Source organism: Lagenorhynchus albirostris, chromosome 8, assembly GCF_949774975.1.
Source record: "Lagenorhynchus albirostris chromosome 8, mLagAlb1.1, whole genome shotgun sequence".
Classification (NCBI taxonomy): domain Eukaryota; kingdom Metazoa; phylum Chordata; class Mammalia; order Artiodactyla; family Delphinidae; genus Lagenorhynchus; species Lagenorhynchus albirostris.
The window spans coordinates 92,217,081-92,241,841 of NC_083102.1; the positions used below are offsets into that span (position 1 = coordinate 92,217,081).

At 41.4% G+C, this 24,761-nt stretch overlaps 1 protein-coding gene across 2 annotated transcripts in view; it reads left to right on the forward strand.

Moving 5' to 3' along the window:
- POU6F2 (POU class 6 homeobox 2) overlaps nt 1-24,761 on the forward strand; it is a 451,657-nt gene that overhangs the window by 186,804 nt on the left and 240,092 nt on the right. For both annotated transcript variants that reach the window (XM_060157347.1, XM_060157348.1), the window contains 2 exons: nt 12,312-12,403; nt 15,417-15,645. In XM_060157347.1, coding sequence (XP_060013330.1) covers nt 12,312-12,403; nt 15,417-15,645 — 321 coding nt within the window. The remainder of the gene's footprint in view (nt 1-12,311; nt 12,404-15,416; nt 15,646-24,761) is intronic.

A 24,761-nucleotide genomic window follows, 5' to 3' on the forward strand; every position in this document is an offset into this window, starting at 1 on the left:
ACCTAAGTCTATTAGTGATAGAACACTCTATGAATGCACTCAAGTTAATAGCATCTTTTAGCAATAGATACTTTTTCAATTACAGTAATGCTAAGAAATAAATAGGCTAAGTGAGAGAAAAATGGTCAGAGACACATGAATTGGACTAGTTTGGCTGGTTGGTTTTTTATAACCAATTCTCTGTGGGGGTGGGGGGTGCGGAAATCTAACCAGCAATCTATTGATGGGTCATTAGTCTGAGTTTTTATATTCTAGATCTACTTAATCTTATTACAGATGCAGCGTTTCATTACCCCATCTCCAAAGAAGGTTTTGCAGCGCTTGGCATTTTGTACACAGTGAGTTTGTGACATCCTTTTCTTCCTGCACAATCTTGTGCTGTCATGCTGTCATAGAAGCTTCATTACTGTAACGGCTTGCTCACTAGGTGTGATGGTACAGTTTCATGCAATGTAATTCCTCTGGGGGTATTTCCTTCCCTGTCCTTTGCCGAGTTCTAAGTGACCCCACTTTCACCAATCTTTAGTTGCATGCAAGAGTGATTGCAAATTCTACCCTTTCAGAGTATCTGTGTAGAAATGCAATTTTATTTCAACTTTAAGGGGTTTAAAATTTTTATCCCCCCTTTTTAAAGTGGCACTCTGGCTACTTTTGCAAAGAATGTGGCACTCTCAGGGTAAATAACTGAAATAGAGAGTCCAGACTCTTATCTTCATGGGCCCTCACCATGGAAAAGCAGAGATATGGGTATGGAAGGAGAAAGTGTCAGGAAAATCATCATAAATCACAGAGCAAGGGTATTGGGCTACATTTGGCATCAGTTTTGCTGTGTTTTAAAAAGGATAAATATGCTTCCCTTTAAGAATGTAGGAACAGCACTTCCCACTGTGAACCTCTTCACTGGGAGTCCTCCCACCGGGTTGCACGGGGTGAGACATGCTCCAGGGTTATTACTGTGATTGAGAGTGTGCCTCTTGAACGTTTGCTTTTCCTACATTCTCACCTGCCCCCGCCTGACTTTTGTGAGAAAGGATGTAACAGTCCACTGCCAATGTCTGCTAAAAATTGGGCGTTTTAGGTGCATGTACACTTTAAATGCCACCCAGGGGAGGAAAGGAAGGAAGGGAGGGAGGGAGGGAGAAAAAGAGTTGTAAACTCAAAACCAGTGCTTTTCACACTTTACTGTGAGTATGAATCACCTGGGGATTTTCTTTCAATGCAGATTTTGGTTCCGTGGGTCTGAGACCCAGGTGGGCTGAGACCCGCAGGTCTGCCTTCCTAGCAGGGTCCCAAGTGGTGCTTATGCTGCTGGTCCAGAGATCACATGGATACCCTAAACTAAATCCGGCTGTCATTCTGCTCTTTACGAGCATTATTTTAAAGGAGACCGGAGTGCTTACTTCTTAGGAACTGGTCAGGATATGGCTGGGGGAAAAGTAGGGCACAGGAGAAGCCTGTCTCCTCCCATCATGTTCCATTTTCCTTTTTCCATCACCCACCTCCCAGACCTGAAAACTAGAGGTCTCCGGAGCCAGGGTTCACTGGGTACAGAAGAAAATATCCCCAAAATACAATTTCTGTCATGGTGTGGGATTTATTGTGTTCTGTCTCCCTGGAACATTTCATTTGATACCTAGGGTAGTGTAAGTGTTGGAGTTGGATGGAATTTGGTTCAAATCCCAGTGCTGTTGTTCGTTAACTGTGTGACTGTCGGTGAGTTGTTTAAGCCATTTAAACATCAGTTTCCACAGCTGTAAAAGGAGAATGATAATCCTGATAACACAGGGCTTCTTTGGAGATTTAATGAGAAAATGTAGACAAAATACTAAACAAAGTGTCTGGCCCATAGTAAGCGTTTGGTGAATGCTTATAAAATATTTGAGCTGTGGAGCAGTCTAGCTGATGCAGATGTGGGCCTTCCATCAATCGTATAGCCTGGGATATAGTCACCTCTGTGACTAACTAGGTATGTGAGTAATAAAGCTTAGTATCCTGTATAAATGGACATAATAATCATAAACACCTTACAGGGTTTTTGTAAGGGTTGATAATATATGCAAAGTAATTAATGTATTACTTGGCACATAGAACTTTATATATAAAGAAAATTATACTGATGTCTCTACAAAAGGATAGGCAAAAGAGGAATTATTTATTCAAAAGAAGAAACATTTTAGGAGTGTTTGGTCAGATATTTCTTATGCCTGGAGGAGTGAAAGGGGAGGGCTGCTGTGATTCCTCAAATCCTACCAGGTTGACCAGAAGCTCCTGAATGCTCTGTGACAGACCAGTGTCCCTCTGCAGACACTGGGCAAAGGGAGAAGGAGAAAAAAAAAAGCAGACACTGGGCAAAGGGAGAAGGAGAAAAAAAAAGTCCGATGCAATGAGTTTTTCATTAGTCTGAATTGCTTCAGTTTAAAGGATTTTCCTTTAAACAGAGAACACATTCTTTGGTATGGGAGAAAGGCTTTAAAATACCTTTGTTGTAGGATCGTGAGAGAGCATGGCAGTTTAAAAAAATGTTTTTACTTGGCAAAATGAAATGCCGAGATCTTTCTATTCGCATGATCATTAACGGTCTTCTTTAACTGGACTGCCCTGTGAAGTCTCAAAGTCTGGGAAAGTTAACAGTCTGTGATGATCTAATCACCTGCTCTTCGCAGTCACCGCGGATCGAGGGCCACACGCTTTCTGCATTGAGGGTCTCCAAGATCTTGTACCGCGTATGTTATCAGAAGCGACTGCACCCAGAGGCCATCATTTCCAATTGAAATAATGATTTCTTCCGTTGTGGCTCACGGTTAAATCATATTCTGAACGTCAAATCAGCAGCCTCCTTGCTGCTGAAAGGTTGTGCAGAGTTCAGACCTTTTGAAGGCATGTAGGTCTTGGAGAAGAGGGGAAACATACATCACTGTGGTTTCCAGCTGACTTCAGTCTAAGCCAGGAATTTGAGCTCATGTAACCACGATGCAGTGCTCTCTATTTCACCCTCACCTCCTTCTCAGACTTGGGGTCCAGGTATCTGCAGGCTCACCTTGCTTTATTGTGCTTCACTTTAACATGATTCACAGTTACTGCATTTTTTTTTCTTTTACAATTGAAGGTTTGTGGCTACCCTGTGTTATCAGATGATGGTTAGCATCTTTTAGAAGTATTTTAAAATTACGGTGTGTACACTTTTTTAGATGTAATGCTATTGCACACTTAATAGACTACAGTATAGTGTAAACATAACTTTTATAAGTACTGGGAAACCAAAAAATTTTTGTGACTCACTTTATTTGCTGTGTTGTGGTGGTCTGGAACTGGACCCACAGAGTCTCTGGGGTCTGCCTGCATTGGGGGCTGCTCAGCTAAGAACCTCAATAAACTGAAAACAGTTTAAAAACTCATAATGAGACTTTTGATGGTGCAGCTCTGTAGGTCTGGGGGGCCTCAAAGAGAGCCTTGCAGATATTAGATACAAACTCAAGTGTTGCTATAAGAGGCTGGAGGCTGGGCTATTGCAAAAAGAATCACAGTGACCTCTACCCTACAGCTTGTCACCCCTGTTACTATAACGAAGGTAAGAAAAAATGGACTAGTTCCCCTCCCTTCTGCCTCATCCTCCTACCCCAACACACACACACGCACACACACACACACGCACACACACACACACACAATTTTAAAGCAGATTAGTTATCAGCTTTGACCATTTTTCAAGCGTATTTAAAGTCAGTTCTCAGTAATTCTTGCATGTTGTACCATGGGTAGGTAAATTGAGAGGACCTTAAAACTAGGTCCGTTATTCCACCGGAGAGTGTCTTGATCTCATCCCCTTGTTGTCAAACTTGGCAGCTGGTCAGGAGGGAAAAAAATCTGTGTTTATTGTTAGTGAAAGTGTAACATTGTTAGTAAATTAGGTCTACAACTGAAAGAAAAGACATCTTTTCTATGATTTTTCTTTTAAGGAATTTATGCCTTGTCTCCCCATTTTAGAGACAGGTAACTGAGAATGGATAGAAAACAAAACAAAATTTTATCTTACTTTTCCAGCAAATGTGGTCACTGATAATAACATGATGATTTGTAAGTTTGGTTTCTTGTTGGGGAAAACAAGCCATGTCTAAATTCGTCTATAGACATAAACACTCTTATCAGAATTTACACTATTTGGAAGATGGCTCTCAAAGAGTTGTAGGTTTACGTGCACTTTTTAAAACTTGAGGACCCTTGATGAGAAGGTCCCTTGGGCAGGGCCTGCTTCATGGGCCATCAACCACTGCAGGCACACAGGGCTCGCCACCCAGCAGGGTCCCATGTTTGGAATTTAAGGCTCTGAGGTCACCATCTTGAGATTCTTAATAATTTATCTTTGAAATTGTGTTTTGTGGGTCAAGTCCAATGGGACGACAAGAGCGTGGGGTCAGAGGCAGGGAGGCTTGGAGCCTCTGGCGGTCCAGCCACTACCTCCCTACCTCTCAGGACAGGGCAGTTCTCAGCCACCTGCTCCCTGCCCTGGGTGCCCCAGGACCCCCAGAAGCTGGAGTGCAGCTGTCACCTTCTCCCTTCTGCCCTTCTCAGTGTTCTAGACTCAGGTGCAGAGAGAGTCATAGGATCAGCATGCAACTCATCCCAACCAGGTGTCCAGCGCAGCCCAGCAAGGAGGCTGCAATCTCTTGAGTCCACCCATCTGCCGTGGATTAAGGCAGCAGCCCTGGGGAAGGGGGATATTGACTTCCCAGCCCCACGTTAGGGACTTGGACTTGCATTTGGCACTGAGCCCCATAAATTATGTAGCCAGCCCTCATGTAAATTTGAGCAAAGATGAAGCGTAGAATCAAGCTCCCTGCATGGGCATAAAAACACAGGGTCTACACGACCTTTGTGTCCAGGGGCCCGTAGCAGGGTCCTATCAGTAGGCTGACAGCAAGGACTTCATCCCTGGATGCAGTGCAGTGTTGAACGTGGCCCCTAGCAATGACCTTGTCAGAGGAAGTGTCCATTTCCTGGGAGAAGCGTGTTGATATTAGCAAAGCTTCTTAGATCAAGAAGGGCATTTTAAAAATGAGACAAATCATTTTCAGGTGGTTTAAAATCTGTTTCTAAATTGTTTCAGCACACTCTGATACACATCTCCAACATTTTAAGAACAACTTACCTAAACAACAACGTACATACATAATATATACGTACACACATATATGCATACATACACACACGCCAAGGCCCAGAGCTGACCTGCAGGAGATACAAAGTGAGTGAGAAAGAATCTTTGCCCTGAAAGAATTTATACTCTTGTAGACACAGCAGTGCTCAAGCATTGATGCGTACCCCAAAGCTCTCCACATGCCAACAGTGTGTCGTGGAATTTTGCTTAAGTATATTTGATGACTGTCTCTTTTTTCATCTCTTTTCTGAGAGGAAGCATTTACAGAAATTGAGAACTTTATTGGCCTGGATATCGCAGGAGTTCAGCTCTGCTTTTATGAGATAGATGTGAAAACAAATGATAAAAAATTGTTGGAGGAAGACTGAAGGGAGATATAGGAAATTTTGAGAGAAAAAAACGTCTTTAAAGGTTTCCAGAGCACACATAGACTAAGTCTACATGGAGGGCTGAAGCAAATACTGAATAATTTTGGTAGATATTACAAAAACACCTTCAGATAATCAAGTCCAAATAAAGGATTTTCGGGGTTTCTTGTTCTGCTTTATCTAGATATCTCGAATCTCCCTTTGACTTTTAATGCTTATGTACAGCCTTTAAATAAAGATCAGCATTTAAAACCACCGAAGAAAAAATAAAATAAAATAAAACCACTGAGGACCTAGACCCCTCACTCAAAGATAACTGGATTTCCCTCCATCAAAGGCCAGATAAGTCACCTGCTAGAAGAATAAAGGAATCCATTCTTCCCATTAATGTCATCAGACACTTACTGTTCTACAGGCCTCAATGGGTGAGGTTACAAGTACTTGACAACAGAACTTGCAAAAATGCACAAACCCTAAGTTAATTAATGAATGTTTAATTTTCAAGTGTGGCTTATCTCTTTAGAGTCTCCAATTCCACCAGGGGTCTGTATAGTGTTCTGGACGTAAATACATGTGTGGCCCGTATCATAAAGAAATCTCAACGGGCAATAAAAAATGGCCGACAGTGGCAATGACTTTGAAAAGATTTTTATGGACACCTCCACTCCCTCCTTGGCATTTAGTAATCTTGAAGAAATTGAAAGAAAGGGAAGTTTAATTTAGAGGGGTCTTCTGCCCCACTTAGCTGGGTTCACATGCCCAACATGAAATAATAATGCATTCAACTGTCCATCTTACAATAAGCAACCTCTGCCTCACCTCACTCCCCAGTGAAAACAGCAAACAGTGGGTAGGAAAGGTATAGATACCAGAAAAAGCTGAGGGATCCCTGTGACCTTCTTGTGGTCGTTTGTGCTAATGCATAGTGGACAGAAACCCAAACTCTCCCTCTGAAGAATCGATTTGTTAAAAATGCATTGGTCGTTAATGAGGGAATCTCGTGCACTGAATATTGGAGGATGGCCAACTGAAAGTGGAACTGGTGTATTCTGATGAGCCATTCATATGTGCAAGTCTGTTTTCTCCTCAATCTGCCCCAGCCCTTATATCCTCTTTGCAAAGGCAATGGGGTAAGGATCCAGAAAGGAGTATGCCCTCTCAGGATTAAAAATGTCCTATTTGTTTCTTAAAATGACTTATTTGGAAGAGTCAACTCCAAAAAGACAGGTGTGGGCAAGGGGTAATGGTGGAGGGGGTCGCATTTAAAACTCTACCTGGAGTGTACATCTGTTTCACTCTTAGAGTTGCTAAGAGGTACTGAGTCTTGTTTGCCTCAGTTAATCCAAAACTCTTATACAAAAATAAAATTGTTTTAATTTGCAAAGGAAAACTAACTTAGTATGAGGAATGCAGTGATGGTCATTCAGGAACTCTGACCTTGACTTGGTGGGGGGCAGGGTGCAACTTCAGAGGCTCCCCCAATCAGGAAGTTACTAAAGAGAGGAGCAGGGCCCTAGGGTATCACTGCCCCCACGCCGGCTACCTAGATAGTTCAGGCTCTCCAGAGCAGAGAGAGCCGCCAGCAGATTTGCAGATTTTGCATACAAGATCAACACTGGAAAGATGGTGTCGAATGAACCAATGCTCTGACAAGCAGGCATTTTAGCAATTAAAATTAAGTTTCATTGCAGTGTACCAGCTGAACTCCTAATCAGTCTTTCAGTGTCTCCAACATTTATGACTTATCCTTTCCTTAGCAGACTTCTATCAGGGGTCCCTGTGTTTACAGAAGTGACTTCTATTATATAGCTACTTTATTTTATTTTATTTATTTTAATTTCTTGGTCATCTTATTATTTACTTTTAAATTAAGCACTCAAAAATTAAAGCCCAGGGCTTCCCTGGTGGCGCAGTGGTTAAGAATCCACCTGCCAATGCAGGGGACACGGGTTTGAGCCCTGGTCCAGGAAGATCCCACATGCTGTGGAGCAACTAAGCCCATGCACCACAACTACTGAGCCTGCACTCTAGAGCCCGTGAGCCACAACTCCTGAGCCCACGTGCCGCAACGAAGAGTAGCCCCTGCTCGCCACAACTAGAGAAAGCCCACACGTAGCAACGAAGACCCAACACAGCCAAAAATAAATAAATAAATAAATGTATTAAAAAAAATTAAAACCCATTAATACATTTTGATAATGGAAAAAAACTGAATGAAGATCCAAAACTGTAAACGTTACAGAAGACTAATACATTTGCTTTTCAGCCAACAACATTCATTAATTGCTACTGATAAAGCGAGGAAAGAAATAAATGTAATGTAGCTATTTTAAATTTTTTAATGATCCCTTTTATTTATTTATTTTTGGCTGCATCGAGCAGCATTTGGAACTTCCCCGATAAGGAATTGAACCCGAGCCCCTGCAGTGGAAGCTCAGAGTCTTAACCACTGGGCCGCCAGGGAAGTCCTTACGATCCCTTTTAAAATCAGTTTTTACTCCTTGAAGTACCTGTGAATATTACAAAATAGATGCATCTGACATAGATTGCTAAACTAGAAGGCCACCAGGATTACGATGGAAGAATGCTCCAGGTAGAGGAGCTTGGAGGGCCAAGGGAGTAATGCTGGCTGATGACCCATCTGCTGTCGTAAAACTAATTGTACATGGCATCCTCAGTGCAGAGGAGATTCATACTTGCCTGAGCAGCATGTAAGCCACTGTTTTCTCCCCATGGTCTTCTATCACCAGTGGAGTTTTATAAAACGTACACATGAGCCACCCTCTGGATGCTCTGAAAGTAGCCTCATGAGGGATGTGAACCTCTGTGTGTTCAGGAAGCTCCACAGACCATTCTGATTCATAGGCCTGGGTAAGAGCTGCTGGTCTAAGCTATGGTCTGGGTGAGAACTTGGGAGCAAATTGCCAGTATCTTTGTGCCATATTACCTGGTCATGCTACCAGGGACTAAAGGAAGGATTATCCATGCACATCTCACTTCAGAGGCTCTTTAAAGACCTGACCATTTAGTTCAGATCCAAACATTTATCAGATGGTACAGAGCACACAGTTAGGGTGGTGTGTGAGGAAACACGGACAACACACATCGGCATGGGCGTTTGTGTTGAGTTACTTGGGGCAGGTAAATATGATGGGCAAATCAAATAATGCTAAATATTGTATTAAATAAAATTAAATCTTTTTAACTAATGGTAGTCAAGAGAAAGAACACTTTTGTGACAAGCATGCACTGTTCCAAGACATTTACAAATATATGTGCTCATTTAATCCTCACCATAGCACCCCTATGAATGACATACAGTTATTTTCCCGGGTTTTTACAAGAGGAAGCTAGTGTATATATAAGTAAACTGGAAAACCAGCCCAAGTTCACCCAACTAGTTAAGGGGCAGGGCTAAATCTCAATGCAAGGAAAGTTTCAAATTTAAGAGTGCTTGCTTTTAACCTGTACACCAAACTGCTTTTAATATCTAAATTGGAATAGATAACTAATAAGGACCTACTATATAGCACAGGGAACTCTACTCAGTACTCTGTAATGACTTATATGGGAAAAGAATCTAAAAAAGAGTGGATATATGTATATGTATAACTGATTCACTTTGCTGTACACCTGAAACTAACACAACATTGGAGTAAATCAACTATACTCCAATAAAAATTTTAAAAACAAAACAAAAAATCAGAATTACAGTCGAATTTGCTAAGAAGCTAATAATTTAGAGATAATTTCCAAAGTTTATGCTAATTAAGAGTAACTCTTGAAGTGGATGCCCATACCTATTTTAAAGGAATTATACCAGCCCCCAATTAAAAGCCCAACCTCTATTTCCATTGAGTGAATATTCAATCAACGTGAATGATGCCTACATTAAGAGCTGGGCATAAAGCAGTAAACCAGTGAACACAGGAGCTCACAGTTGCTGCCAGAAAAGCCTAGACTCTTAAATTCAGAACAGGCCACAGAGAGCTTTCTGGGCTTCCTTGATCTCCTTGATCTCCTAGCATATTTCCTAGGACCCTGATCAGGAGGAACCTGCCCAACCCACTTAAGTTCACATTTTCGTATCTGTGCCTGTACCTAACCTCAAATTCTCTGCTAACTTACGGCTGAGCGCTGCTTCAGAGCTCTCTGAAACTCTTAGCCAATGTCATTTATTCATTCTGATTACTGGATCCCCCTTCTGGCTCTGAGAAGGCCCCTGATTTGGGAGCCACCTTATGACCCAGACAGATTAGTTTATGGTCTTACAAGGTTAAGTGTGATACATGTGTTTGGGGAAAATGGAGATGTGCATTAAGAAGAAACATCACTTTTTGATCCAGGCAGGAGAGCATACATAATCTCCTCTAGAGCCTGTGAAAGACTTCATTTTACACATGAAATTGTGTGGAATTGCCCTGGACTGCACTCAACATGGTTTTTGAGGATAACCAGCCTCAAAACAAGCTGCTGTGCACTGGTGAGAGCCTCCAGCAACAGAGAATAAAATGTAAGCAAATGTAATCTGTGTCAAGTTACAGGTAACAAAGACACAATCTTGTTGACACAGTGCCTGGATGGGACAGATCCCAAACATTACCATGATGTGTCATTAGGAACAGAATCAAAAAGTGAGCCTGGTATGCATGAAAGAAATATGAGACAGAAGGGCCTGGCATAGTATAGAAAAAGTTTTTGATTAAGATATATGTTTTTTAATTGTGTAAAAAGATTTTTCTTTCTCTGTGCATTGTCAAAGTTTTTCACAGTCAGACATAAAAATCCATGTCTGGCAAGCATAAAGAACAAACCAATTTTTTAAAAACATTTTCATAAACTAAACCAAAGCAGATTTTTAACCATTTGAGAATTTACGTTAATTGACCAAAAGATCACTTGGGACCTGGTTAGCTCTATAAAAGTAAAACTCTTCTGAGAATTCTAAGGCAAAATAGGACTTGGGTCTGTAAGAACTGAAGTTGTGAGATTTACACTGCATAATGCAGCTCCCAGTTTAAAATGCCCTGCTACTCAAGCATGATAAATAAATCAAATATAAAAAATTTAGAAGAAAGGTCTCCTGCATGTTATGGGGAAATTGTGGGCATCTTATGATGGGCCATCTTACCCTTGTTATTAAATGACAGCGATCATTAAAATGCCAAACGTATTTTGACAGAATTCACTTTATAAAATGTCAGCAAGTCTGTGTTTTTATTAGTTTGTTCCAAATCAATTTAGAAATTTCAATAGAATGCTTGTAAGTATTCCCCAAGCAATGTCCATTCTTGACTTTCGGCACAAAAAAATATTACAAATTAATCAGATTTTCAGATTTCTGCATAATGGCTTTGCACATTTATTGCTTAATCCTATTATAAAATGCTGTTATGATTGACATGCGGCTGTGGAGATAGAAGTCAATTGAATAATATGTAGCAGTCAATTTTATTTGTAGCTTAATGTGCTGAAGTATTTTTCTCCACATTTCCATTATTTATAAGTCTGTCCCTTTGGAGAATATATAGAAGAATTTGTTTTAAATGAGCTAATAATACCTTCTTTAAAATTTATAAGTGTGACAGAATCATATCTTTTTTTTCTTGGTCATCCATGGCACGCCAGTAAACAAGGTTTGAGTTGTCTTCCACTTGCTATTCATAGGACAAACATCAGGAAAGAGGATCTTGTTAAGGATGGCTTGGAATTAGATTTCAATCACCAAGAAAACAAAAGCTACCAAGACCCCTCAAAGATGGCTGCTAGCTTTGTTTGCTTCTTATTTATTTATATATTTATTGTTACTGCCACTGTATCACCTTCTATGGTTTGTCCTGAAACAAAGCACATGAGCACACACAGAGAAACAATAATGTTTAAGAAAGTTTGAAAGGTCTGCTCTTTTGGTGGAATTTCATTTTTCACGCTTTAGCATCCAACAGGATTCTAGCAAAGGAAGTACGTTATTGTCTATGCTCACCACAGGGGGGATCCCTGGGGGTAGTGTGGGGGTAAGTTAGCACCCAGGAAATTTGCTTAGGGAGATGCATGTGTTTTTTAGGACATAAGGAGCCACCAACAAGGACCTACCGTAGAGCACAGGGAACTCTACTCAGTATTTTGTAATAACCTATAAGGGAAAAAAATCTGAAAAAGAAAGTGTGTATGTATATATATATATATATATATATATGTATGTATAACTGAATCATTGTGCTGTACACCTGAAACTAACATGACAATGTAAATCAACTATACTTCAATTTTTAACAAAAGAAAAGAAAAAGGCTTTGTTTTTAGGAAAACTCATCCATAGGATTCAGTACCTGAAGTGTGTATGGAGAAAGGGCTTAAGGGTACGAAGCCATATTAAGGGATAATATAGATGTGCTTGGTCGTGTCTGAGATCGTGCTTTCTCTGGCTTTGGGAAATTAGATTAGCTGTTGCCCGCCTATGCATAAAGGATGCAGTTTCCCACACCGGGGCCATGTTGGCACACCCCCTGCAAACTGATGTATAATGCAAGCCTATTAGTGCGACTGATGATGGTGTCACTTTCTGTGCTGTCACAGCCTTCTCCCTCCTAGAATGACTTGGTCCATCCCGAACGTCCGTTAGCATAATGTATGCAGTTGACAAGTGATTTGAGCACTGGGGCTATTGGTAAAGCACTCTGGCATATCATCTGTGCCTTAATGCTATGTGACATCACAGGAAAATGGGGTCATGGGCAGTTCCCATTCTGGATATTATATTAAGGGTGCGTTTCTCTTTTGAATTCCAGGGGCCAGAGGAAACCCGGCGCTGTCAGACCCAGGCACCCCTGAACAACAGCAGGCCAGTCAGACCCACCTCCCGTTCCCGGTTGGGCCACAGGTCAGTATCTCTCAACTGCTGCATGTAGGATGGTTTAACCATATAAATAACCAAATAAATAATAATGAGTTAAAACCAATTAACTCCAACAGAGCAAAGACGGTGATAATTTTTTGTATGGGAAACTATATGGCTACATTATTTATTAAATACCATCAAGAAAAAAAATGTTAGCAGAACTCTTCTCTCTTTTTATTTATTTATTTATTTTTTGTGGTACACGGGCCTCTCACTGCTGTGGCCTCTCCCGTTGCGGAGCACAGGCTCTAGACGCGCAGGCTCAGCGGCCATGGCTCACGGGCCCAGCCGCTCCGCGGCATGTGGGATCTTCCCGGACCTGGGCACGAACCTGTGTCCCCCGCATCGGCAGGCGGACTCTCAACCACTGCACCACCAGGGAAGCCCCCTCTTCTCTCTTTTTAAAGGGAATGTTGATTTTAATAATTTGGAAACATTTTTTCTTCTTAAAACCCACTATAATTGTGCTTTTGGTTATCATGCAGTTTTCTGGAAAGTAAAACTTTAATGATTGGAGTGTGAAGAAAATTAAGTTATTTCAACCTTACTATAGCCGTTTTTGAAATACAAGATGTGATTTAATACAAAAAAGTTAATACAATTTTAATGCAAGTTCAGCTTATTGGGTTTGACAATACTGTACATCATATATAGCTCCTACATTAATAAAGAAATAACATTATTTTTTAAAGTCCAATATTTTTTTTTGCAGCCTGGTATGGTTATATGGAGATGTACAACACAGTTGTAAAAGGCTGGGCTTTTTTTTTGTTTTTTTTAAACCTCTGTCATTTAGCGTGAAGTTCTCAGAGTTCACCCACTTTTATAGAAAAAGAAGCTGATCCTTGAGCCTTTCTCTCTCTTTGGTTGTCATTGTGATTCCAGGAAATTAATCACTTTCAGCACTTTAGGGCTCATCAGTTGCAGGCTTGAAAACGCAAGTTTAGAGCTTGAGTTGGTCTTGACTTTCTTGTTCCAGCCCCCGCCAAGTCTCCCTATGGCCTCAGATTCCAAAGTCCATCTCAGAGCACGAATGCCTCTGTGCTCCAGACAGAAAGCTTGGGTTGATGCCTGATCTCTTATGGAGACTTAGAGGGAGTTTGACTGGGCATCTCAGAAACCAGCTTCTGAAGGCCATGCCCTTTCTAATTTCATGCTCGTGACATTGTGTGTGTGTGTGTGTGTGTGTGTGAACATAGCAGGGGTGACAAACTCCAATGCCTCCAGGTTAGAAACATAGCACGACAGACCCAGACAGTGAGAAGCAGGGGACACTGGGACAAAGTGGACAGTGGATGCCCTGCTGTAAACCCATGAATTCAATTAAAAAAATGCTGCAGGCCCCACCATCCACATCTGTGGCCTGCATACAGTCTGAAGACTGCCCATTTGCCTTCCCTTTCATCATGGTACCACTACTGGCAGTGATATGATGCCAGCAATCTGAAGCTTATGACTCAGCCATCCCCCATTCTTCAAATAAAGCCACCCCCTTCTCCAAATCTGTTCTGTGTATTGAGAGGGAGTAAAACATGGGCTCTGGAGCAGCCTGGCTGGATCGGAATCCCCCCACCCCTCTGGATATGTGACTTTGGACAAGTAACTAACTCAGTATGTCATTGATAGGACATCGGAGTTCATACACATTAAAATAGTGCCTGGCTATTAAATATTGGGCTTTGTACTATACCTACACTGAGTTACCTCTTACTTTATAGAATCATTCTGTGTTAAAAACAAAAAGTTGAAACTCCCCAATGAGAGTTTTTTATCGGCTCCTCTAGAAGAAAAATGGGCATGGGATTAGATCTTAAATGGCTCCTGCAGGGGTGCAATGAAAGTCCCGGATGAAGGATGCTAAGATCAGTGACCCTTTCAGTCATCTGGCCTGGTTGGACAAGGAATGCTTCCTACATCATCCTGAAGACCCCCACCTGAGCTCATACCTGAGCTCAGATATATCTAGTGCCCAGAAGTGCACACCTATGTGGCTGCCTTTCCATATCAAACAATGGCTACTGGATAGTGGATGTAAACATGTGTTTTTAATGTCATTTTAACAGGGCAAAGAATGTTAGTGTAATAACGAAAGACATTGTTTAAAGCTTTTCAAATTTATCCATATCAAATATTTCTGTTTTTATATTCCTTTTTAGATCTTGTCATTATACATATATAATTTTACCATTTAATAATGATTTGATCATCATCACTTGCTTAATTATTATCCAGTTAATTTTATATATTCTCATAAACATTTTCTATTTTTCTAGAGGTGTCAGAATGATCCATTTTAAAGACTACATAATATCTTACCAAGTTTAGTACTATCAATATAACAAACTGTTTTTCAACATTTATGTATTTTAAAATGTAATGCATATTTTCATTCATTTATATTTTTTTAAAAAATGGTGTCTTCAGAAGCATACCCCAGGAGTATATTCTAAGTCAAAAGGGGATGAATATTTCTGTAGCCCTTGATAACGGACTCTGCTTTCCAAAAGGTTTATGCCAGTCCGCCGGTCCTAAATCCATATAATGGTGTCACTACAGACTTACCAGCGTTGCATAAGTCTTTTGCATTATTTTTGCTAATTTAATAGATGAAAATAATATTTCATTGCTCTTTTGAACCAATAAATTCCACTGATTCCAATGAGTTCTTTTTGGAAAAACAGAATAAATTAGCAGAGAGTTTCAAATATATAAGAGTAGGATCAAGTGAAAATCCATGGAAGAATAATATATGTGTAGGGTATTACTTTGAAAGGTATTTGAGCTTTCCAAACCAAATGAAATTTTCCAAAAAGATTAACGAAATACAATTTCAATTTTTTTCCTAGAAGTCAAGCTTTTTTTTCTGGACTAGAACATGTCTCTTTGCTACTTGTACAGGAACTTTCTGATCCAGCTTAAGTAGAATAAGAATGCTCTAACAACGCATGTCTTGGTTCCACTGGAAAGTGAGCTGGGATTTTGTGTTTCCTTGCAGCCACTTCTGACGGCCCAGCAGTTAGCCTCTGCTGTCACCGGTGTGAGGTCGGGAGGCACGCCGGCTCTCAGCCAGCCTGTCCTCATCCCCTTCAGCATGGCCGGACAGCTAGGAGGGCAGCAAGGGCTGGTCCTCACACTGCCCACTGCGAATCTCACCAACATCCAAGGGCTGGTAGCAGCAGCTGCAGCTGGAGGCATTATGACTCTGCCACTGCAAACTCTACAAGGTAACCCACCGTGTCTGTGTCATGTAGGGCTCCATCCACTGGCCCGTACTCTCTGAAGTGGACAAGTGCCCTGAATGTTGAATGTAGTTCAGAGCTGCTTCCACCATAAAGGCTATGAAAGGCTTATGTAGGAAGCAAAGTTTTCAAGGTGTCTGTGAACCCTGAGTTTGCTCAAGCCATGGGCTTTATCAGTCCTCATGTCTTAATATTGACTTGAAACCTTTCAGGTCTTCTGGAAGCATTTATGAGCAATCATTGCATGACACATCAAAAACTTAGATGTAAAATGATTGTGATGTTATTTGAGGACCTGAATTATAATCTCATGAGTTCTTCACTTTAGCCATCTGCAAAGAAAGGTTAGACATTGCTTGTTTGTGTGTGAAGTGTTTGGAACATTTCAAGTACAAGGTATCATTTGGAATAATTATTATTTTTCTTACCAAGTATATTTTAGTTATAATTATTAAACAAAAGTTATGTTATTTGAGGTCATATTTTGTAATAAGAAAAATAGACATATATAGAGCTCTTATCTTATGTAATCATGGGCATATAATAAGAGTTGGACTCTACTCAGGAAGAGTAGTTCTCTTGATATCACGAAGGTTTTAACTTTTCTTTAAAAGATTTGGTAACACTGACTGATAGACTGATTACAAAAGACTGTCAGAGGAAGAACTATTATGATGGAGAAAGAGCTTGAATATGATGAGGGTGCCTAAAAAAAGGGAAGACAAATTTATTTTGGACTGGTCAAAGAGGTTGTTTTCTCCAGTGATATAAATGTTAGCAATTAAATTTTTTTTTTTTTTTTTTACAGAGTGAGAGTTTGGTTGGGCAAGTTTTCATAATAACAATTTAAAGTACTTTTTTAGTTGGTCATAAGTCAGGGCTCCTTATAACCTATTAAAATGGTCAGAGTGTCAGTCCATAGATTAAGGAATAGACCAAGTAAGACCTGGTTAACTCTTGACCCAAACTTCTTTACACGCCCTATGTTTTAATATCCTACCCATTGTTGCCACTTCTTGACTTTCACTTTAATGTTTAAAACAAAGTCTCTCTTATACCATTAAGTTGTGCCAAGAAACCTGCCATTCATAAATCATGCATGCCTGGGACACGCTAATGCACGAACTTTGCTAGTTTCAAATCTGAGAGTGCCTGGGAAGCCAGGATCTCAAGATTAAGCAAATAAGGCAGGAATAAACAAGGTGAAAGCAAAAGCAACAAAATGTAGGGAGAGGCTTTTTAATGTAGGTGGATGATGAAATCTTAATGAAGAAACGGGCATTATCAAAATGCAGGCTTCCATTTGGAACATTTGCCCTTATGGGAATATTGAATGTTATAAATAAACATGAGCTCACAGAGCTCCTAGGTCATGAATTAGTCCTGCTTGGTTAAAGTGGATGCCAAAGACAGAGTCCAAAAGTCCAGGCTTGTTATCTCTTTATTAAGGTTTGGTGTTCTTAGGATTTTAGTACCTGATTATTTTTAAGGGTTCAATATGAGTGACTGGTCCAATGTGGACTTCCATCAAAATTTTCTCTCTTTTTTAAAAAAATATCAAATTTAATATTAGTTTATAGTTTGGAATTTGGTTCTTTTTGGCACCTTTGGTTTCAGAAAATGAATCCTAATATTGGTATCCTGAGTAAGTAGTTTCAGTGAGAGTACTAGCTCTTTTTAATCCCCTGGTGCTTCTCACACAATTTCCCTATTGGCCTCATCTTCAGAAGAGTATTGGAATTGATGGTCAAGCTCTTGTCTACTACACAAGCACAAGGGGCTATTTCTCCCTTTGTCTCCATCTTTGAAATTTCAATGATGCTGGAGGCAAGTCAGGAGGTCATTACGAAAACACCTCCCAGCTGCAAGTCAGTCAGTTATAGGAAAAGCTTCCTAGTTATTCTTAACCCTCAAGCTCTTCCTCCAAACACCTTTTTTCTTTGCTATCCTTATGAATGAATCCCAACTCCTAAATTACTGTTACGGTCCAGGAAATTTCTCCCTTCCAGTTTCCTTCAGCTTTTTGTTCCTTTCATATCTTCCCACATAAGTTCTTCACCACCCAGACCTCCTTAGTCCGAAAAGGGACCAGCCATCCTGGTTTGCCAGGGACTGGGGGTTTTCCTGGGGCCTGTAACTTTCACCGTTGAAACCAGCAAAGTCCCAGACAAACCGGAAAGAGATGGTCATCCTGCAAAAATTCCAAGGGCAATAAGGATGGGAATCAGCGAAACGTCTCATCTCTGCAAGGTGTCCAAGATCAGTGTCTGCCACCTGAAGGACAATGCTGATCCGTCATCTTTTTGGCCAGCAGACAACCCAAGGATGATCTCACCGCCTTTCAGAAACCTACTGTGGCCCTTAACAATCCCCTTGGCCGCGCCTACAGCTTGTGTAGCTCCCCAGGTTATGTCATGGAAGGTAGTGGGACTCAGGATGGTGGGTGATGGCGGGTGGCCAGAAAGTCATCTGCAGGGGTCCTGATTGACTTTGAGACTGAGCCAGTCCTAGGAGTCCTTGAGTCTCACCCTTTTTCAAGGGTGGTGTTCCTGTAAATGGGTTATAATACCTGAGAAGGAGTCCTTACACAAATTTATACAACCGGCAGGGTAGAATGCTCTACCCGCTCCCCATGGCCTGCTTCTAGACAATGAAAATGGAACCTCGGTCCAAGGCTTTTAAGAATCTTTTAAAACAACCAGTAAGTCTGCCCACCTATATAATAGCGCCCACCTTCTCGCGTGATTTTACAAGACAGATTTGATTCGTCAGTGTGAGGGGGAGGGACTGAATGTTCAACACTTCTGAAGTAGGACCTGTTTCCATAGGAGGCACTTAGTTCTGGATGGTTCCCCTTTTCCTCATTGTGAAGCATTAAGATTTTATTCACGAAATAAGTCTGCCAACTGGAATTGTCTTTGATTATTCCCCAACTTTCCTGCCCAGTCCTTCAGCCTATGCATGCTTCTAGCTCAAAAGCCACAATTTTGCTAAGAACAAAAAAAAAAAATGGCATCAGTTTCTTAATGGCTTGGGATCCCAGGAATAAATTTTCAAGTATCTTCCTCTTTACTAAAGGGCTTGAGAGCCGGTTCATTTATGTTCCGTATCAAGTGACATGGAATAGCTCTCAGAGCCTCGGAGGCCGTGATCCCTGGATGTATTTTATTGAGCACTACTGACACGTTACACGAGAGCAGCTCCTCTCTGCTCAGGCAGCGGGGGTCCCATCTCAGTCTCCTTCTCTGTGCATGGTCCCCAGACCAGCGGCATCAGCATCTTATCAAGGCTCCGTCCCAGACACCCTGAACAGAATCTGCGTTCTTAAAAGGAGGCTCCTATGCACACTCAAGTTTAAGAAAGCCTGCTCCAAGGAGCTTTTTCAAAATTCATTTGGCCCTCCCCCACTATCTCCAGCAGCGTCCTCCAGACTCCCAACATCTGAGGGTCACCAGGAGCCATGTGACTGTGATAAGCACCGTCACTAATTCTCCTGATCTCCCTCACCACCCCAGGCCTCTAAATGATGATAATGACCAAAAGGAATAACTTATTTGAGAACGTGTCTGCTTCTGTCAGGACAAGTATATCCCCAACACCAAGAGGTATTCCCTTGCATAATTAAAACACAGGGAAGCCCTTGTTCTGAGATTTTATCCAGGAAAAACTTTGCATCCTGAAAAAGAGACCACATAGCCCTGCAGGAAACCTGTCTGCACAGCCTGGGGATTGTTTTCCCGTTTTCTTCAGATCCTTGAGAGAGAGAGAGAGAGAGAGACAGACAGACAGAGAGAGACAGAGAGACAGAGAGAGAGATGTGCACTGCTGTCTCATCAATTATAGTGTCTTCTTGTAAGGAAACAGACAGGAGTGAGGAGTTAGAAATCTCACCAAATCCTAGAAACAGCCCTGCAGCCCAGCCTCAGGGAGCCTGGGACAGGTTTGGGGATTAGAGAGAGTCCAGCAGAGTCCAGCCAGTGAGCCCACAGGCTGCAGGCTGCATCATTGTCCCCTCTGAGCAGGCAGGCATCTATCCCTGCTCCCAGGTGGCTGATAACCTGTCTCCTCTCTTCCACGCCTCCTCCTGTGACTCTTCTCTACCAAGTTGGTTGACTTTCAGCTAACCCACAATTTTGGTTCACTCACGTTCCATTCTGTCTCCTTGGAGTCCATGCATCTTCCCAACTCGTGAACCTCTCAGGAACTCTCCATTGCTATCTCTCTCCATCATCTCTATCTTTACCCGTATCTCCACGTCTGTCTAAAATTCAAACTCCCCAAAACTCACATTCCTGTCAGGCTGAGCCTTTTCATTTTAGGCTGTCTACCTGGTCGGACTAGAGCTTGACTGCCCATGTTGAAGTCCAATCAGCTTTAATTTGGCCGGGGGGCGCGGTGGGGCAGAGCCAGGATGACGTGGATCTCCTGTGGTCTGAATTTGGAGGTGCCAAAGCTGGAGTCTTGGTTCTGAATATTTTAAGGGAAATCTTTGGAAGTCCTGGCTGGGGTGCAAGCCTAGAAATGCTCTAAACTCAGATAAGACCTAGAAATAACATACTCCTCAACACCCTGTGTCCTTACCCGAGGTAGGTGTAGTTTTTGTGTTCTCTCCTCTCTTACCTTTGCAAGCCCTTTCCCCTTCCAGGTAACTCCCACCATCACTACTCGGGGTCCCTCCGTTCCTGGGACCTTTGTCTGTCCTGTGCTCACAAGAATTTGGTTTCAGGTGCCTGTCAGTAAACCCATACCTGTAACATAAGATTTATTATGACCATAAACCTCAAAGAAAGAAAATGACTAAGGTTGCTCTGTCACATATTTTATAAACTCCCTTAAATCAGTGTCTCCCATTTTCCTTATTATTTGAAAACACAGATAGCTGTACTAAACATGTAATTTGCAGTTGTCCTAGCGTGGGAACAAGATTGTTATTTGATGTGGCAAGATAAAATCCCCATTATGGAACTCATGCAAATGTGTTGGAGTTTTGGCCTTTTTTAGATGTAGGCAGAAAATGTAGATAAAAACAACTTCCACACAAGAGACAACAACAGCAAAGGGCTTAGTGGGGCAGCAGAGGTGTGTCAACTTTTAGGACAGAAGATTCAGGTTAGAGGCTTTTTCCCATAGCACAGGCCGAGATAACCCACTTATCACTGCGGGCAGTGTAAATGGCGAATATAAATGTGCTCTGTAGGAGATTTATATCAAAGTGTGAACATTCCAGTTAAGTCAAGCATAACATTTAAATTAATGACCAAAAATACATTAGAAAGTGCTGCTTACCCTGAACGTGGAAAAGCAATTAGGTTCAAGGCAAGTTGGAAAATCAAGGCCAAGGATGATTTTCCTGCCTTTAGCGGCGGCAGGAAACCTGGCCTGGTTTTCTCCGCCTCTCCAAATTAAAGTCTGTAGAGGTTGAAGTATGTAGGGATCGTTTTAGGGGTTAGGAATTTCATGTGCAAGAGACATTACAGTGCCTTTTTGTTTGTGGTGGTGGTGTTGATTTCATGGAGGTATCGTTTACATGCAATAAATACATGGATGTTAAGTGCACAAATACATGGATGTTAAGTGCACAATATTGAAAACAATTCAATAATTGTTTTCACCCATGCAAACTCCACCCACCACAATCAATACAGAAAACAGTTCATTATCCCCAAATGTTCCCTTGTGTCCCTTTGTAGTCAGTGTCCTCCTTCCAGCTAGGCAAGCCCTGATCTACTTTCTGTCATTATCAATTAGTTTTGTCTGTTCTAGAACTGCATATAAATCGGTTCACATGTATGTATTCTTTGGTGTCTGGCTTTTCATGCTCAGCGTAATATTTTTGAGATTTATCCACGCTGTGGATTTCAGCAGTTTCTTTTCATTTCCCAGGATTGTTCCATCGTAAGAATGTGCCACAATTTGTCCATAGCCGTCCCCACATCCCAGGAGGCAGACATCGAGAAGTCCCCTCCCCTGGGGGGAGGGAGGGGTCCTCCAGTGGGCGTTTCTTGGAAAACACCCTTGGCCACGGTTCACCTTGGCCCTTGGCTACACCCCTGGGGAGATTCTCCTCTGTCCGTTATCTTTCTTGGCTACATTTGAAGAGAAAGTTGAGGAATATACCTTTCTTTGGGGGCTTCCTCAGTTTATGCACAGCTTATGGAAGCTTGGGGGCTGAAGGTTGCTTGAAGTTTCCAACAGTTAAAGATTTGTGGCTTCTTTGGGAATCTAGTTCCCTCAGAAACCATGAATGCTTCTGACCTTTCTGCTTCCAGTCAGTTCCATGTGCCAAAGTTTCTTCTAAGACATACATCTTCAGTCTAATTTATTTTACTTTCTCAGCCCCACACTTCCCTCTTCCAATTTAGTCGGCCTCTGTGAAGGCCCCGTGACCTCCTTGGTGTTCTTTAAACATACTCCTACCCAAGGGCCTTTGCACAGGCTGTTCTCTAGAAACTCTGTTCCCAGAAAGCATCAAACCTCACTCCCTCCTTGTGCCAGCCCCAATACTCCAGTTCCCCCCTCACCTGCTTTCCTTTATGTCCTTTGTTCATAATACTTATTACCTTCTGCATAACCTTAAAAATCTCAAAAATGGTTGAGTCTTGTTTTTCCTTGCTTTTTAAGCACTTTGTGTCATGCCTACTGTGGCATGCAGAGAGTGGACGCAGCATGGTGATGCTTGGCCCTGGGAGTCTAGAGGAGGTTATCTGCATATAATGTGCTTATAGTATGTATTGTTTGTGCCTGGCAAGCCCTGTAATAGGCATCTTTGTTTGGTTCATCGATGTGGTCCAAGAACTGGAGCAGTGCTGGCTCAATGTAGGTACTCAGTAATGAATGATGGATGGATGGATGAGTGAAGATACATGCACGCTAATGTTTATAGCATCACTGTTTACAATAGGCAAGACATGGAAGCAACCCAATCAACAGATGGTTGAATTAAGAAGAATATGTGTATACATACACACACACACGCGCGCGCGCACGCACACACACACACACACACACACACACACACACACACACACACACACAGGAATATTACTGAGCCAAAAGAAGAATGAAATAATGCCATTTGCAGCAACATGGATAGACCTAGAGAATATTATGCTTAGTGAAATAAGACAGGGAAAGATAAATATCATATGATGCCACTTATATGCAGAATCTAAAAAATAATACAAATAAATGTATATGCAAGACAGAAACAAATTCACAGATATTGAAAACAAACTTGTGGTTACCGAAGGGGACAGTGAACAGGGGAGGAACCAACTAGGGGTATGAGGTTAACAGATACAAACTGCTTTCTCTATAAAATAGATAAGCTGAGTAATGTTCCATTGCATATATGTGCCACATCTTCTTTATCCATTCATCTGTCAATGCACACTTAGGTTGCTTCCATGTCCTGGCTACTGTAAATAGAGCTGCAGTGAACATTGTGGTACACGACTCTTTTTGAATTATGGTTTTCTCAGGGTATATGCCCAGTAGTGGGATTGCTGGGTAATGGAATATTACTCAGCCATAAAAAGAAACGAAATTGAGTTATTTGTAGTGAGGTGGATGGACCTAGAGTCTGTCATAGAGAGTGAAGTAAGTCAGAAAGAGAAAAACAAATACCGTATGCTAACACATATATATGGAATCTAAAAAAAAACAAAAAAGGTCGTGAAGAACCTAGGGGCAAGACGGGAATAAAGACGCAGACCTACTAGAGAATGGACTTGAGGACACGGGGAGGGGGAAGGGTAAGCTGGGACAAGGTGAGAGAGTGGCATGGACATATATACACTACCAAATGTAAAACAGATAGCTAGTGGGAAGCAGCCGCATAGCACAGGGAGATCAGCTTGGTGCTCTGTGACCACCTAGAGGGATGGGATAGGGAGAATGGGAGGGAGATGCAAGAGGGAAGAGATGTGGGGATATATGTATATGTATAACTGATTCACTTTGTTATAAAGCAGAAAATAGCACACGATTGTAAAGCAATTATACTCCGATAAAGATGTTAAAAAAAATAAAAGTAAAATAAAATAAAATAGATAAGCAACAAGGGTATACTATATAGCACAGGGGATTATAGCCATTATCTTATAATAGCCTGTAATGGAGTATAATTTGCAAAAATACTGAACCGCTATGCTGTATGACTGAAACTAATATAATATTGTAAGTCAACTATATTTTAATAAAAAAAATCAGTAGTTCATTGAGTGAAGAGAAGTACAGAGAACATTCAGTGTAGAGAAGAGGAATGAGGAACACGGATGCTACGGAATTCTGTGGTTGGTTTGGTTGTTGTTGAAGTGAAGATCAGAAGTCTGAGATGGTAAGAAATCAGACTGGAGGGTCTTGTATGCCTTTCCTGTGCACAGTGAGTACATATGCATTGTCTTTAGGTGCATTTGTCTCTAAGGCTTTGATATGTTAGAGACAAATGTTCCTAAAAACAATGCAGTTACACTACAATATTTGCATGGTTACAGGTTTGTGTTTATTTAGCTGTGCCTGTGTGGTTCCAAGGATTCAAAGCAGCTTGTAATGTAAGAAGCATGAAAGACAAAAGCTCTTTATTAGAAAAAGAAGAAACCTAGACAAATGTTTAAAACTAGAGGATAAATCAAAGGGGAGACCCATCACATGACGTAGTTTCCATTATCTGACAGTAAAAAGAATCACACCAGCTCAACTAGAAATGGGCTTATTTATTTTTGTTTTCGGTTTTTTACTAAGTTTATTCATTTACTCAAGAAATATCTATTGAGCTTTCATCGCATTCTAGGACATGATCTTGACTTGGGCTATAGCAGTAAACAAACCAGAGATTCCCTAAAGGCACTTCTGTGCTTGTGTGGGGAGTAAAGCAATGGAAGGATGAAGGGTGTCAGGAGTGGGGACATGATGTGTTTATACAGGATCATCAATTTTGGTCCCCCCACTAGACAGAGTCCCAAAGGACGTGGGGCACTAAGCCGTACAATGTCTGGGGGAAGCACGTCCCAGAGTGAATGCTAGGTGCTTAGAAAAGTTAATGATACAGGTTCTCAGTGAAGAAATATCCGACAGCCTGATGGACAGGATGTTTACCTTTT